Raw genomic sequence first — 13,301 nt, forward strand, 5'->3', positions numbered from 1 at the left:
AGAGGCAGTCTTGGTCAGGGCGCCGTCCTGGGAGGCGCAGCTGTGACCACGGAGAGGAGGTGGTGCAGGGTCCTGTGTCTCCCCTGGGACCCCTGTGCCCTCACCTCCTAGAAAGCCCCACCTACTGCTTTCAGCGGTGGCACCTCCCGGCCAGAAGCACACCATTTCTCTCCCTAAGAGGTGTCAGAGGAGAGCGGCTGGGCTTTTTTGTCTGTGGGTGTGGGGGATTAGAGTGGGATTTGTCAGGAATAAGAGATTTGGGCTGGGCCCTCATTAGAGTCCCAGACTTCCACCTCAAGCTCTTTGGACTTTGTTCTTGATGTTTGAAATGCAAACTGACTTCTCAGCATCTTCAGACTGGGCCCTGGCATTGGCAGCTGCCAAAGGGTGGAAATCAGCTAATTGTTCTGAAGAATTTCTCTGTGATAGCACTGAAAACCACAGCGGGTGGGGCAGGAAGACGGTGCAGGACATTTCCTCATTCATTCTCAGGGTCTCTTTGGATGCGGGCATCAGCCACACTTGAACCCAAAACACTATTTGGATTTTGGAGTCAGGATCAACCTCACGGGTCGGCAATGAGAGTGGCTTTATGTGCTGTGTTGTAAAGTCCCCATCTCCCAACCCAGTCACCAGGCCACCATCCCCACTCTCACCAGGTGGACTATCCTTCATGGGTGTCAGTGGGCTGAGATGGCGGTGGCCAAGACACTGGGGCACTGCCCCCTGCTGCCCCTTCCTCCTGCCCCCTGGGCTTCAGTAGGTCTGCATGAATCCCTTGCTCAGGTGAGCCGCCCTCCTTGTTTGGAAGAGGCTGAGCAGCAGAGAGAAGACGCGGGTGGTATCTGAGTGAGGGTAGGACCTGGGCTGCCTAACTCTCAGCCTGTGCCTTTGTTTGGACCCAGTTGCTGTATCTTGGTTTCTCAGATTAGTGAGATGCTTTGGGCAAGAATCAGGGCCATGAGGGAATGAGGTTTAGAAGACAAAGCGGGGAATGCCCATTTGTGACATCAAGGGCTTCATGGGAAAGAGCGCTGGGCAGGGAACTGTGTTGAGAGCGTGTCTGCGTGTGTGTGAGAGGTTTTGTGAGTGTGTACAGATGTATGTATGGTTACTGTGAATGCACAGTACACGTTGTGTTTTGCTCCTGCGTGTGTGTGTGTGTGTGTGTGTGTGTGTGCGCGCGCGCGCGTGTATGTAGAAAGTCCAGAAGTCTGAGGACATTGAATTCTGCGATCCAAGCAGACCTCGATCATACAGAACCTCCACTTGCCACCCTGTCCGAGGCCACTTGACTTGAGGGTCTTTGTGTGCTTGAAGGAAACAGGAGCAGAGTTCCCAGAACTAAGGTTTCACGGGTCACTGGTTTAAACTGGCTCGACTCCCAGTGAGCTTGTAGGGGAGCAATTACCCTGCACTCTTTGTTGAGAGCACATATACTGAGCAGCCAGAAGGTGAGGGGTAAACAAAGGGGCTGGGTGAGATAAATGAGGGGGCATTCCTGGAGGAGCAGGTATCTGGGGACAAAGGAGGCCAAATTAGAAGAGGAAAGAGAAGTCTCCTTTCTCTTTCTCTTTAAGTAAAGACATTTTCCGGAGAACCTGGAGGTCCGCTTTCAGCCTTGGAGTAATTAAGACTGGTCTTTGCTTCTGAAGGGCAGTGGGAGGTAAATGTAACAGTGATTAAACATTCATACCACACATGATAAGTGATAGGACAGTTTGCTTTTCTCATAACCATCCTCTCAACAACCTTACAAATAGCAATCATTCTTCTTTTTTTAAGAACCTTGATGGTGACAAGAAAAGGGAAATTAGCAGTTTAAATGATTTTTCTGTAGAATTCATGGATTTTAGTCAACAATGTGCCCTGGAAAAAGAGTCAGAGATAAGAGGCAAGAACCCAACAGGAGAGTGGGAAGTACTGATGATATGTCCCAAGAACTTGGAACACTGAGTCAAAAGATATCTGAAACTTTTATTTCTAATATGGAATAAAGAGTAATGCAAAGAATATTGGGGAAAAAAATCTACGAGATCATGATGTGATTGGAAGTAATCAGCTCTATCGTATACATTGTAATGATAAATAAAAATATATTTTAGAAAACTGAGGATGGAAAGAGCCTTTACTTGCCTGTGGTCTGAATCAAGTTAAATGTACCCTGCCCAGCTGCGGGTGGATGTAGTTTATAGCCATCCCAGGGAGCCACTCAAGCTTCCTGGGTGGTGTAGATGATGTATCTTAGGGGAGCTGAGAGGAGAAATGAGAAATCCTGGATTCATTTCTCTAGTGTGAGCTTGGAATAGGAAAGATTGGTGGTCTCTCTGACCTGGACCAGGTGGTCTGCACACTCTTCCTTCCTGGGTTAGTCTTCCTCCAGCTTTCTCTTCCCCACAGGCCCCCTCCCTGTCTGTTGCCTTTCTCAAAGTCCTCAGCTATGGTCTGTGTGTGCGTGTGTTCTTAGGTGCTTCAGTCGTGTCCGACTCTTTGCGACCCTACGGACCATAGCCTAGCAGGCTCCTTTGTCCGTGGGATTCTCCAGGTACGAATACCGGAGTGCACTGTTATGCCTCCTCTAGGGGATCTTCCAGACCCAGGGATCAACCCCTGTCTCCCGCACTTCCTGCACTGCAGGCAGATTCTTTACCACTAAGCCACTGGGGAAGCTCTGGCTGTGGTCTGTGCATCCTTTCAGTCCACTGCACATCCCTCTGTTTCTTGGCCTGAGCCCCCTGCACCCTATTTTCCCAGCTCCCCAACCAGCTCTCCATCCAAGGCCCACATGGTTAAGAACACATCCTGCTGTGAGATTCAGATGTGTACCTTTTCCTGCCTGGGTGGCAAGAGCCCCAGAGGGATGCTAACCCTTCTCTCACTCTTGCATTTTCCATCTCCTCATCCTCCTTCTCCTTCCCAGCCCTCCCACTTCTCCTCCCTTCTTCCCCTATGTCCTCACTGAGGCTCTGCACCTATCCTGTAAACTCCTGAGGCTTGATGGGCTGGCAGAGTGGCTGTGGGGACACAGGGGAGGTATGGAAACGCTGACTTGTCACTCCCGGGATGGGAGGGTAAGTCTCTCGGAGATTAGGGCTGTGTCCAGCCTTGCAGGATGGCCCCTCTCCCAACTTAAGCTTACTTCAGATGAGTAACCCTGGGGAGACAAAGCAATTTGGAAATTTGGGGTGATTACCAAGGTGTGTTTCGAGTTTTGGACTTGACCTCTTTCTGCCAGGCAAACCAAAGCTGATAATACCTCAATTAGTTGGTTGGCACCATCAGCCAGCCACGCTCCCAGCACTATATAAGCGCCACCTCTGGCCCAGAGCTTCAGAAGGTCTCCGAGTTTCCGCCAACCTTCTGGCCCGCTCTCCTTTTGGAATACCTTGCTGTCCACCATGAGTCGTCAGGCCGGCTACAGCCAGCAGTCCTGCAGGTCTTCCAGCGGGCGCTCAGCTGCGGTGTCCGGCCAGAGCCGGGTCACCTCCTCCAAGTCCTCCTTGGCCTCCCGCTCAGGTGGGGGTGGCGGTGGGTCTGCCGCCTGTGCCATGATGGAAGGAGGCTTTGGCAGCAGGAGTCTCTACAACCTGGGGGGGAGCAAGAAGATCTCCATCAGCGTGGCTGGAGGCAGCATCCGGGCTGGAGGGTTTGGGAGCACCAGTGGGGGATATTTAGGAGGCAGTGGTTTTGGAGGTGGTGGAAGAGGGATGGGCGGGGGCTTTGGTGGAAGAGCTGGGGGCTTTGGAGGGGAAGTTGGTGGCTTTGGAGGAGGGGCTGGTGGCTTTGGTGGCCCTGGTGGTTTTGGTGGTCCTGGTGGTTTTGGAGGACCCCATGGCTTTGGTGGCCCTGGTGGCTTTGGCCCAGGTGGCTTCCCTGGGGGAATCCAGGAAGTGACTATCAACCAGAGCCTCCTGCAGCCCCTCAATGTGGAGATTGACCCCCAGATTGGGCAAGTAAAGGCTCAGGAGCGGGAGCAGATCAAGACCCTCAACAACAAGTTCGCCTCCTTCATTGACAAGGTGAGCCCACCTCGGGACAGCTGGACAGTGAGAAAGCTGGTCCTGATGAGCTTGGCCTGCTCTTCCTCTTTTCCTTTTGCACCCAAGGAAGGACTTGCAGGTCCATCCTCCACCTCCATCCCTCAGCGGCGGGCCTGCTAAGAAAGTGGTAGATGATGAAACGACCTCGGTCCCTTACTGGATCGAGCCACTGCCCTTTGTGTAAGTCCTGTCACCGCAGCTCTGTGAGGTGCCTCTGGCGCTGCCGAGACTGTTGCCCCCATGGATGTCCCCTCACTGTTGGCTTCTGTACCCCTTCTCCATCTCAGGAAAACTGTCAACTGCTCCTCTTTGAAAGAGAGACCAACTCTGCCAAAGCTGGATATTCACCTGAGTGATGAACTTATCTACTGTCAGCCCAAGGAGAGGGCTGCAGGGTGTTTTTGGGGGAGGGAGGGGACGAGGGTAAGGGGTACCTCCTCCTGGGTGACTCTCATAGGAAGATTTCGGCATGAGGGGCTGTGAACGTTAGGCCACTGACCTTGGTATACGCGTGTCTGTGTGTAGGTGAGGCTGAAGCGATGTTTTATCGGGCTTTCTGCACTCTGACTACTCCACGTCATAGTGGGGACACTACGGCAATAGTTGTGGTGACTAGAGAGTATCCAGCCTTGATCAGCTGCTAACTGAGGGTCTCAGCAGGACTGCCGAGTATGAGGTGTTGCGATCTCTTTGTGACCACAGGATAGTATCAGGTCTTAAAGAAAGGGTTTGTAGGGACTCACTGGGGGTCCTCTCACCATACGTCAGAGGCTTGGGCAAAGCTGAAGATGAAGTTGACCTTAACATTGGAATATCAGACTTTGCAGAGGGGAAGCTCTTCAAAGCCTAGTGACCTACTAGTTCCTGGCAGATACCTGGGTGTCCAGATAAATTATTCACAGAGAGGTAGAAAGTGATGTGAAAATACTATTTTCCACAGAAGGAGGAGAACTGTCCAAGACCATCTCAGCAAGATCTCTCATCATCTTTCAAGGGGGATTCCCAGGTCCTGGGGTCCTGAGTGGCCAGCATAAGGTGTGGCACATGCCTGGTGCTCTGCAAATATTTGTTGAATGGTCAGTTGATTGATATTTATTCCACTGTTTATACAGTTGGCTTTGAGCTTGTGTACAGAAACATTTTGTAGCAAATGAAAAGTTTGAGACATCTTTAGCTAGTGGTTCAGTTTAAATGCAACTGAGTCCTACATTTAACCAGGCTGGGCAGCAAGGGCCCATTCTCAGTGCATCTGGGCCCTTGTTCCTAGGACTAAGGCAGCCCAAGAGGCATTTCTCTATGGTTTTCTCTATTTCTCACCTTAGTAGAGGGCACCTAGACGTACTGTAAACCTCTTCCTGGAAACTACATCTGCTGTAGGCTCTCAAATCTCCTGCTATTTATTGAGTACTAAACGACTGAGGAATGAATGGATGGATGAGTGAATGATACACTGGGAAGGTCATCCAGTCTGGGCATCAAGAAACCTCAGTTTTGGTTTGTTACTAGCTTGTAGTGTCACCTTGGTTACTCTGGGCCTCAGTTTCCTTATCTGCACAGCAGGGCTCCGCTTCCATTGTAGGATACTGATGTTGCTGTCCACATGGGGTTAGTACTGAACTATTGTAGCAGGCAAAATGCAACCCAACAGGAGGGACTGGGAGACCCCTGGGAACTCTGTTTCTAGGAAAGTCATCCAAGACTGGAGTTGGCTGCAGACTGCTCCCTGATGTCCTTTTCCTATTGGATGGCAGGTGCGGTTCCTGGAGCAGCAGAACAAGGTCCTGGAGACCAAGTGGAGCCTCCTGCAGGAGCAGGGATCTGGCACTAACACTAACAACCGCAACTTGGAGCCTTTTTTTGAGAACTACATCAGCAGCCTCAGGGCCTTTCTGGATGGTCTGCATGTTGAGAAGGACAAGCTGCAGGAGGAGCTGAGGAGCATGGAGGGGATGGTGGAGGACTTCAAGAAGAGGTGGGTGCTGCTCAGTTCCTGGGGCAGGGGGTGGGGCAGGATGGGTTGGAGGGTGGGAGGGGCCAGCTCTGTTCCAGCTGGCTACACGTTGGGCAGGATTCACCCCCTCCATCTCCGACTTTCAAGATCCCAGTCTTTAAAATAATGGCTCATGGTTTGTTTTGGGCAGTAACTCTTTTAAGAATTTAATGAAAGGGTGTATCCATGTAAGTTTGGTGGGGGTGTTCCGAGACACTCTGAAGTTCACTCACAAACCACGCAGACTCAGACAACACCCTCCATCCTCCTTGGACTAGATCATCTCCAAATTCCCCTCCAAATGTGGGCTGTATTTCCCTTGTCAATAGGCTTCTGAATGAGAGGCAGCTTACTTTAAAGGTAAGAGTACGGTCTCTGGGATCCGAGTGCCTTGGGCAAGGTCTATTCCACCACTTTCAGCTCTGTGATCTTGGACTAACTCCTTAGCTTCTCTGCGCCTCAGTCTTCTCATCTGTAAAATGGAGACAGTGATAGTATTTGTTCACTGTAGTGAGGCCTGAATGAGTTAATACATGTCATTCACAGAATAAGACCTGGCACATTTGTAGCGCCATTCTTGGTTTTCATGAATTCAAGAAGTACTTACCAAGAGCCCATGGGGCTACCATACTTGCTGCACATAGAGTGGCTCCAGGCCCTACCCTCTGACAGCACACAGTGCTCAGTGAAGCCTGTAGAAAAACCCGGTCTCACCTGAACCTGGGAGGTGGTGCATGCAAGGGCCCAGGCCTTGAGCTGAGGGCAGGATGAAGAAACCCTGAGACTGCGCTGCTTACCGGAGGGGAAGTGCTCTGAGGCCATGGTGACCTCCTGGGGAAGATGGGCCAGAAAGTGCCTCTCTTCTCACAGATATGAAGAGGAGATCAGCAAGCGCACTGCGGCAGAGAATGACTTCGTCGTCTTGAAGAAGGTGAAGGGTCTCTCCCCCACCTCCCACCCCAGAGCCCTGCTGAATAGGGTGCTATGAGGTGGAGGGGAGAAAAAGTCCAGTCCTCTTATTTTGAGGGTCTCCTTCAGGCCATGTAGGTGAGGGAGGGCCACGGAGGGAGCAAGCTGGGAGGGGCTGGGCCTGGCATCTCAGGGCCTGGCTGCTCCCCTCCTGGGAGGAGGGTCCAAAGGGCCCACCAGCCATGTGGCTCCCTCCTGATGGGCCTGTGGGTCTATGAATCCCATTAGATCTTGAGCTGTGATCAGAAAGTGGACGAAGAGAAGGATATATGGTATATATATTCTTCCCCCTACCCCAGGAAGAGCAATTTAAAGAGAGCCTTTGGGAAAAAAAAGAGAGAACCTTTGAGTGTTGCTGATTTAGATCCTCCCCCAGACCCTGCTCACGAATTCTCCTCACCCAGTCTCAGTGTAACGGCCCCGGCCCAGCCCTTGCTCTTCTTTTCACCCTCACAGCTTCTTTGGCTGTTTTCTATTGAAGGGTCCTCTGGCCCAGCCTGAAAGGCAGTCTGTTTGGTAATGTTAGGCCCGGTCTGCCTGTGCCTGGATGGGCGTCTCATTTCCCCTGAGTGGGAGCTCTGGGGGGCGGGGGCAGGTCCCTGTGGCCCCTTTGCCCGGCTCCCTCCCTCAGTGCCCAGGACTGGGCGAAGCCCACAGGTCAGAGGGGACCATGACTGAGTTCTCTCCCAGGACACTGATGCTGCCTACATGACCAACGTGGAGCTGGAGGCCAAGGTGCACAGCGTGACGGATGAGGTCAACTTCTTGAAGGCCCTCTATGATGCCGTAAGTCTGCCCCTCACCCACCTGCCTCCTGTCTCCCAGAGAAAACATTTCATCTCTCTGTCCTTCTGACAAAAGTGACACCTTCTCACCTGTCCCTCAGTTGGTTCAGAGCCCTTCCTTCTGAGCTGGTGGCTTGCGTCCCCTGGCGAGCTCAGGAGGGGTCATGTCTGCCTGGCCCTGCAGGAGCTGTCTCAGATGCAGTCAGACACAGGCAACACGTCTGTGGTCCTGTCCATGGACAACAACCGCTGCCTGGACCTGGACAGCATCATCGCCGAGGTCCGCGCCCAGTACGAGGCCATCGCCCAGAGGAGCAAGGCTGAGGCTGAGGCTCTGTACCAGTCCAAGGTGGGTGATACCGTCACGTCTACCCAGGAGGGCCGAGTCTGCTCCAGAATCATTCTTCTCTGCGTTTCCAGCGTGGTGGCTCCTCTCCCTCCTACTAGGCTGATTTGCTATCAGACATCTCCCTTCCTAATAAGAAAGGTCTGACATTGCTCTAACCTGGTGCTTCTCAGCTGGGGTAGGGGGAAGGTATGCTTTTCCCCCAGGAGGCATGTGGCAATGTTTGAAGACAGGTTTGAATGTCACACCTAGGGGTGGGGGTGGGGTGCTACTGGAGTCTGGAGGGTAGAGGCCAGAGATGCTGCTAAACATTCTACAATGCATGAGATGCCATTCTCCCACCAAACAAAAAATTACTCTGTCTGAAACGTCGCTAATGCCAAGCTTGAGAAATCCTTAACCTAAAGCCTTCTGGCTGCATATCTTTTATTGTTGGAGACACTTCCGTTTTGCTTGCACCCAATTGGGCCCTGTCATGCTTGCTTCTGATCTGATCACACTGAGGGGTTGAAGCCAATGTCTGAAAGGAAGTGGGGGGAGAGCAAGGGAGACAGAGCAAAGTTAGAGGGCGGAGGAATTCTGTACACCTTTCTCCCATCCCCAAATCTGAATGGGGCCTAAACTAGCCCTTAAGCATCAGACTCTTCTGAGTTTTCTGCCCCAGAAGTATAGCCTGCTGGGTAAGAGATGGCTCCAGCATCTGAAATGTTTGCATTCACGCTCCAGCCCTCTTACTTGATACCTTGGAGAGTTAGTCATGGTACTCAAGCAATCTGTGTCTCAGTTTTCCCATTCATAAGATAGGGATAATAATGTCTTCCTCACCAGGGAGCTGCGAGGTTCTATGAAATAAAGCACAGGGCTTGGGGCAAAGTAAAAGCTCAAAAAAAAAAAAAAAAAATCCCAGCAGCGACTGTGCTGTAACACGTGTCCCTGACACAGAGGATAGAGCACCTGATTCCTCCAGTGGGTGACCTTGCACAGGCCCTAACTCTTGTTTTTGGTTTGCTGTTTGTGATGCAGAAGGGTTGGAGTAGGGGACCGTAGTAGGCCCTGCTGGCCTTTTGAATGTGTGACTCTTTTTGTGTACAGTTGGGTGAATTGCAGACCACAGCCGGCATGCATGGGGACGACCTGAAGAGTATCAAGAGTGAGGTCATGGAGCTCAGCCGGATGATCCAGAGGCTGCGGGCCGAGATTGAGAGCCTCAAGAAGCAGGTGGAAAGGAGGAAGGAACACTCACCTGAGACTGCGGGCTGATGCCTGCACCATAACCTCAGGGCTCAGCACTCACGTCCCAGCCACTTGCATGCTAAAATTGACGGGGCGTGCTTCTGGGCTGTGTCTTATGGACCCAGATCCTGCCTGCCTGGAGACTGGAGGCTAATGTGGACCAGAAATGTTGAGTTCAGACATAATTAGGGAGGTTGGGGAAAGAAGCTGTGTGAAGACCAAATTAGGAGAATAGCCAAGGTAGCTCACATCGACATGGATTAGGGCAGAGAGACAATTCTTTGGATAATTCAAGAAGACTTCCTGGAGGAGGAGGGCTTTCAAGAGATGCTTAGACTCTTACCATGAGGAGAAGAGAGGTATAGGAGGAGTCTAACTCCTGAGCTGGCCTAGGTCCTTGAGGCCAGATGGTGTTGACCCCATTCCTGGAGGCACTAGGATTTCGATTGAAACCCAGGCTTAATCTTCTTGGGTTTTAGTTTCCTCATTTGTCCAACATGAGGTGATCCATGTGTAAGCCCCAAGCACACAGGCAGGCTCTCAGTGAATCCACTTGACCTAAATTGGACTTCTGGTCCCCCCAACCCAGAATGCCAACCTGCAGACAGCCATTGCTGATGCAGAGCAGCGTGGGGAAGTGGCCCTCAAGGATGCCAATGCCAAGCTTCAGGACCTCAAGGCTGCCCTGCAGCAGGCCAAGGAGGACCTGGCCCGGCTGCTGAAGGAGTACCAGGAGCTGATGAATGTCAAGCTGGCCCTTGACATTGAGATCGCCACCTACCGGACCCTCCTGGAGGGCGAGGAGTGCAGGTTAGTTGGAATCCCTTTGCTTTCCCTGAGGCTGAGAGGTCTGGCGGCTTTGCTGCCTGAGCACGCGCATGCGCACTGCTGGAGATGGTAGTAGCCCTCAGCGGGCCCATTCCACCCACCCCCTCCTGCCCCTTTAAGGGTTTTGAGATGCTGCCAATCCTTCAGGAGAACTGTGCTTTCTAGGCAAGAGTGACACCACCAGAAAGTTATCTTGGGCAGATTTTCCCATCTTTCATGTCTCATATTTTAGCTGTAAAATACATGTCTGAAAAAGAGGAGGACTCATAGGTATAAGGGCTTCCCTGGTAGCTCAGCCGGTAAAGAATCTGCCTGCAATGCAGGAGGCCCCAGTTCGATTCCTGGGTTGGAAAGATCCTCTGGAGAATGGATGGATTACCCACTCCAGTATTCTTGGGCTTCCCCGGTGGCTCAGCTAGTAAAGAACCCGCCTGTAATGCAGGAGACCTGGGTTCGCATCCCTGGGTTGGGAAGATCCCCTGGAGAAGGGAGAGGCTACCCACTCCAGTACTCTGGCCTGGAGAATTCCAGGGACTGTATAGTCCATGGGGTCACAAAGAGTCAGACATGACTGAGCGACTTTCACTTTCACAGGCATAAATACCATTTCTACATTATTTCTTTATTATTTAAGGCCTTAATAGTAGGTTTCTGAAGAGTGGGTTCTTGTAGGCTGGCACTTGGTTATAGGGCTCTGGCCTTTAAAGGGACAGATATAAACATTATTTACTATATAGGCCACTGAGGAGCAGGAAGAGTACGGGTGGACACACGAACGACCCTCTGCTCTGATCCTCTTGAAGGTGATGTTAGTGGGAAAGGGTAACAATTTAAGCCCAACTTTACCCAACAGGAGGAGGAATGCATGTCATGGCATTTTTGAGCACCTATTTCTTACAGTCAGCCTGAGTCAGGAAGGAGCGAGGGGGACCAAGGCTTTCACTGCTGTTGACCTAGGCAAGGTGTGTTTAAGGAAAGGAGGCTCTGGCACAGATGCTAATACCGAGGTCTGATCTTCCCCAACAGGATGTCTGGGGAGTGCCAGAGTTCTGTGAGCATCGGTGAGTACCGGGTTCCTTCTCAGGAAAGGGGCTGGATGCTTTGGGATAATGTTTCTCAAACCGAGGAGGGGGGCGGGGGGTACTGTGGGCCAGCGCTGGTGGGCTGCACCATTTGCAGGCTAGGAAGAGCTTGTAGGGTGGCGGCGGGGGAGGCCAACCTCCCCTGCCCGGCTGTCTTGAGGCCTGCCCTCACCCGACTCCGCAAAACCTTAGTGGGCGGTACCCAGGGGCGGGCTGGACCGGCCTCCCTGAAGCTGGCTGACCCCAAATGTTCTTTGCAGAGATGCTTCACAACACCACCACCAGCAGCAGCAGTGGCGGCAGCAGCGCCCTGGGAGGAGGAGCTGGGGGTCGAGGAGGCCTGGGGGGCGGCGGTCTGGGCAGCGGGAGTCTGGGCAGCGGAGGCCGGGGCAGCAGGGCCAGCCGCGGGGGCCTGGGCTTGGACGGCAGTTCCGGCGGGGGCTCCGCGGTGCGCGGGGGCGTCTCCAATTCCGGGGGCTCCTGCGCCGTGAGCGGGGGCGGCGGTCGCAGCTCGGTCCGGGTCACACAAAGCTCCTCCCAGAGCCAGAGGTCCCACCACAAACTCTGAACGTTCTCAGACGCACCGGCCCCCTTCACCTGCCGGCACACTCTAGTTCTGTACGCCCTTTCACATACCCGTGGGACCCTTTCCCTACGTAGCTTCTGCAGCTGGCAGAGCAGCCCAAAATTTCCTGGGAAGGGTGATCTGGCGGAAAAACCATCTACTCCCATAAGGCCGAGCCGCGGGGCAGTGCCCAGGGGCTGGGCTGTGTCACCGCCCCCGCCCCTCAGGGCTCCCCACCCCAGCCCATGTTCCGCTGTCCTATGGGAAAGCCCCAGCCAGCCCTGTGCACAACCCGCTACCCCCTCTCTCTCGGCGCCCCCTCTCGCCCCAGTCTCCTGCTGATGTTTTGGTTTCCCTCCAGCAGTACTTTTCCTTTCCTGGCACCAAGATAAGTATGAATTTTCTGTTCTGTATCTGCAATAAACCGCATTTATTCAGACACAGTGGTAGACTTTTCCTTCTGGATTCCAAGGTCATCGGGTTTGATATCCACCGCCAGTGGCTCACTGCAGTTTCTTTCCCACACAGAGCTTGGCCTGAGCTTGAAGCCAGAGGCCATCAGGGAGTTTTGAGAGTTCCCAGACAGGAGGGACTGTGTCTTTTATCCACTGAAGACTATGCATGACATATACCAACTTTCTTCATTGATCAGATTTTCAATTCATGAAAGTTTCATTACCCTTGAAAAAAAGTTGTAGGTTTGATTTCCTTGCTTAAATTGTCCAGTCATTACAGCTCGTCATAATTCAATTAGTTGCTGATAGTTGTATATTTTCAAAAGCAATTGTAAAAATTTGAGTGTTTTATAACACAAAATCGCATATGTATTTTAACATGTTTGCTATGATGAGGTGAAAGTGAAAGCGACAGTCTCTCAGTCGTGTTCAGCTCTTTGCAACCCCACGGACTGTAGCCCGCCAGGCTCCTCTGTCATGGAATTCTCCAGGCAAGAATACTGGAGTGGTTTTCCATTCCCTTCTCCAGGTAATCTTCCTGAACCAGGAGTCGAACGCAGGTCTCCTGCACTGAAGGCAAATTCTTTACCATCTGAGCATGGAGCCTTCAAATGTAAAGTTAGGAGAACTGTCAAAGACCCTGAATGGCCCTGTGACAGGTCACCGCTGACCCTTACCCCAGCTACAGCACAGAATCAAGGCAGACCCAGGAGGACTTGCGTAGAACACAGGGTCAGTGCAGGGTCTGGGAGGTTCAACTCAAACCAGGGACATGCAGGTAGACAAATGTGAGTGTATGCCTGAGTACCTTCTCTTTAAAGTGTGGTCCTCATCAGCATAGAAGACTGACGATGTTGGATAAACAGAGAGGACACACCTCCTGGTGATCCCAGAAATTCTTTGCTAAGTAAACACACAGCTGCCAAATGCTCACTGCCTAAAAAGACACGACATACCATTGCAGCTTTGACAGTTAATGTTCTAGCTCTGAAGTGAAAAGCTTACCTG

At 52.3% G+C, this 13,301-nt stretch overlaps 1 protein-coding gene across 1 annotated transcript; it reads left to right on the forward strand.

Moving 5' to 3' along the window:
- The first annotated feature begins 3,332 nt into the window (after window positions 1-3,332).
- On the forward strand, window positions 3,333-12,277 carry LOC101111791 (keratin, type II cytoskeletal 3-like). Its single transcript, XM_015094646.3, has 9 exons — window positions 3,333-4,019; window positions 5,792-6,012; window positions 6,901-6,961; window positions 7,690-7,785; window positions 7,969-8,133; window positions 9,223-9,348; window positions 9,953-10,173; window positions 11,218-11,252; window positions 11,534-12,277. Exons 1-9 carry the CDS (start codon window positions 3,399-3,401, stop codon window positions 11,839-11,841), a joined length of 1,854 nt encoding a protein of 617 aa, XP_014950132.3. The 5' UTR covers window positions 3,333-3,398; the 3' UTR covers window positions 11,842-12,277.
- Window positions 12,278-13,301: the final 1,024 nt, after the last annotated feature.

Source organism: Ovis aries, chromosome 3, assembly GCF_016772045.2.
Source record: "Ovis aries strain OAR_USU_Benz2616 breed Rambouillet chromosome 3, ARS-UI_Ramb_v3.0, whole genome shotgun sequence".
In the NCBI taxonomy this organism is placed as follows: Eukaryota; Metazoa; Chordata; class Mammalia; order Artiodactyla; family Bovidae; genus Ovis; species Ovis aries.

Coding starts and splice junctions, on each gene's coding strand:
- LOC101111791 (XM_015094646.3), top strand. CDS start 3,399: ATGAGTCGTCAGGCCGGCTACAGCCAGCAGTCCTGCAGGTCTTCCAGC. Junction 6,013..6,900: donor GTGGAGGACTTCAAGAAGAG/GTGGGTGCTGCT, acceptor CTCTTCTCACAG/ATATGAAGAGGAGATCAGCA. Junction 11,253..11,533: donor CCAGAGTTCTGTGAGCATCG/GTGAGTACCGGG, acceptor TGTTCTTTGCAG/AGATGCTTCACAACACCACC.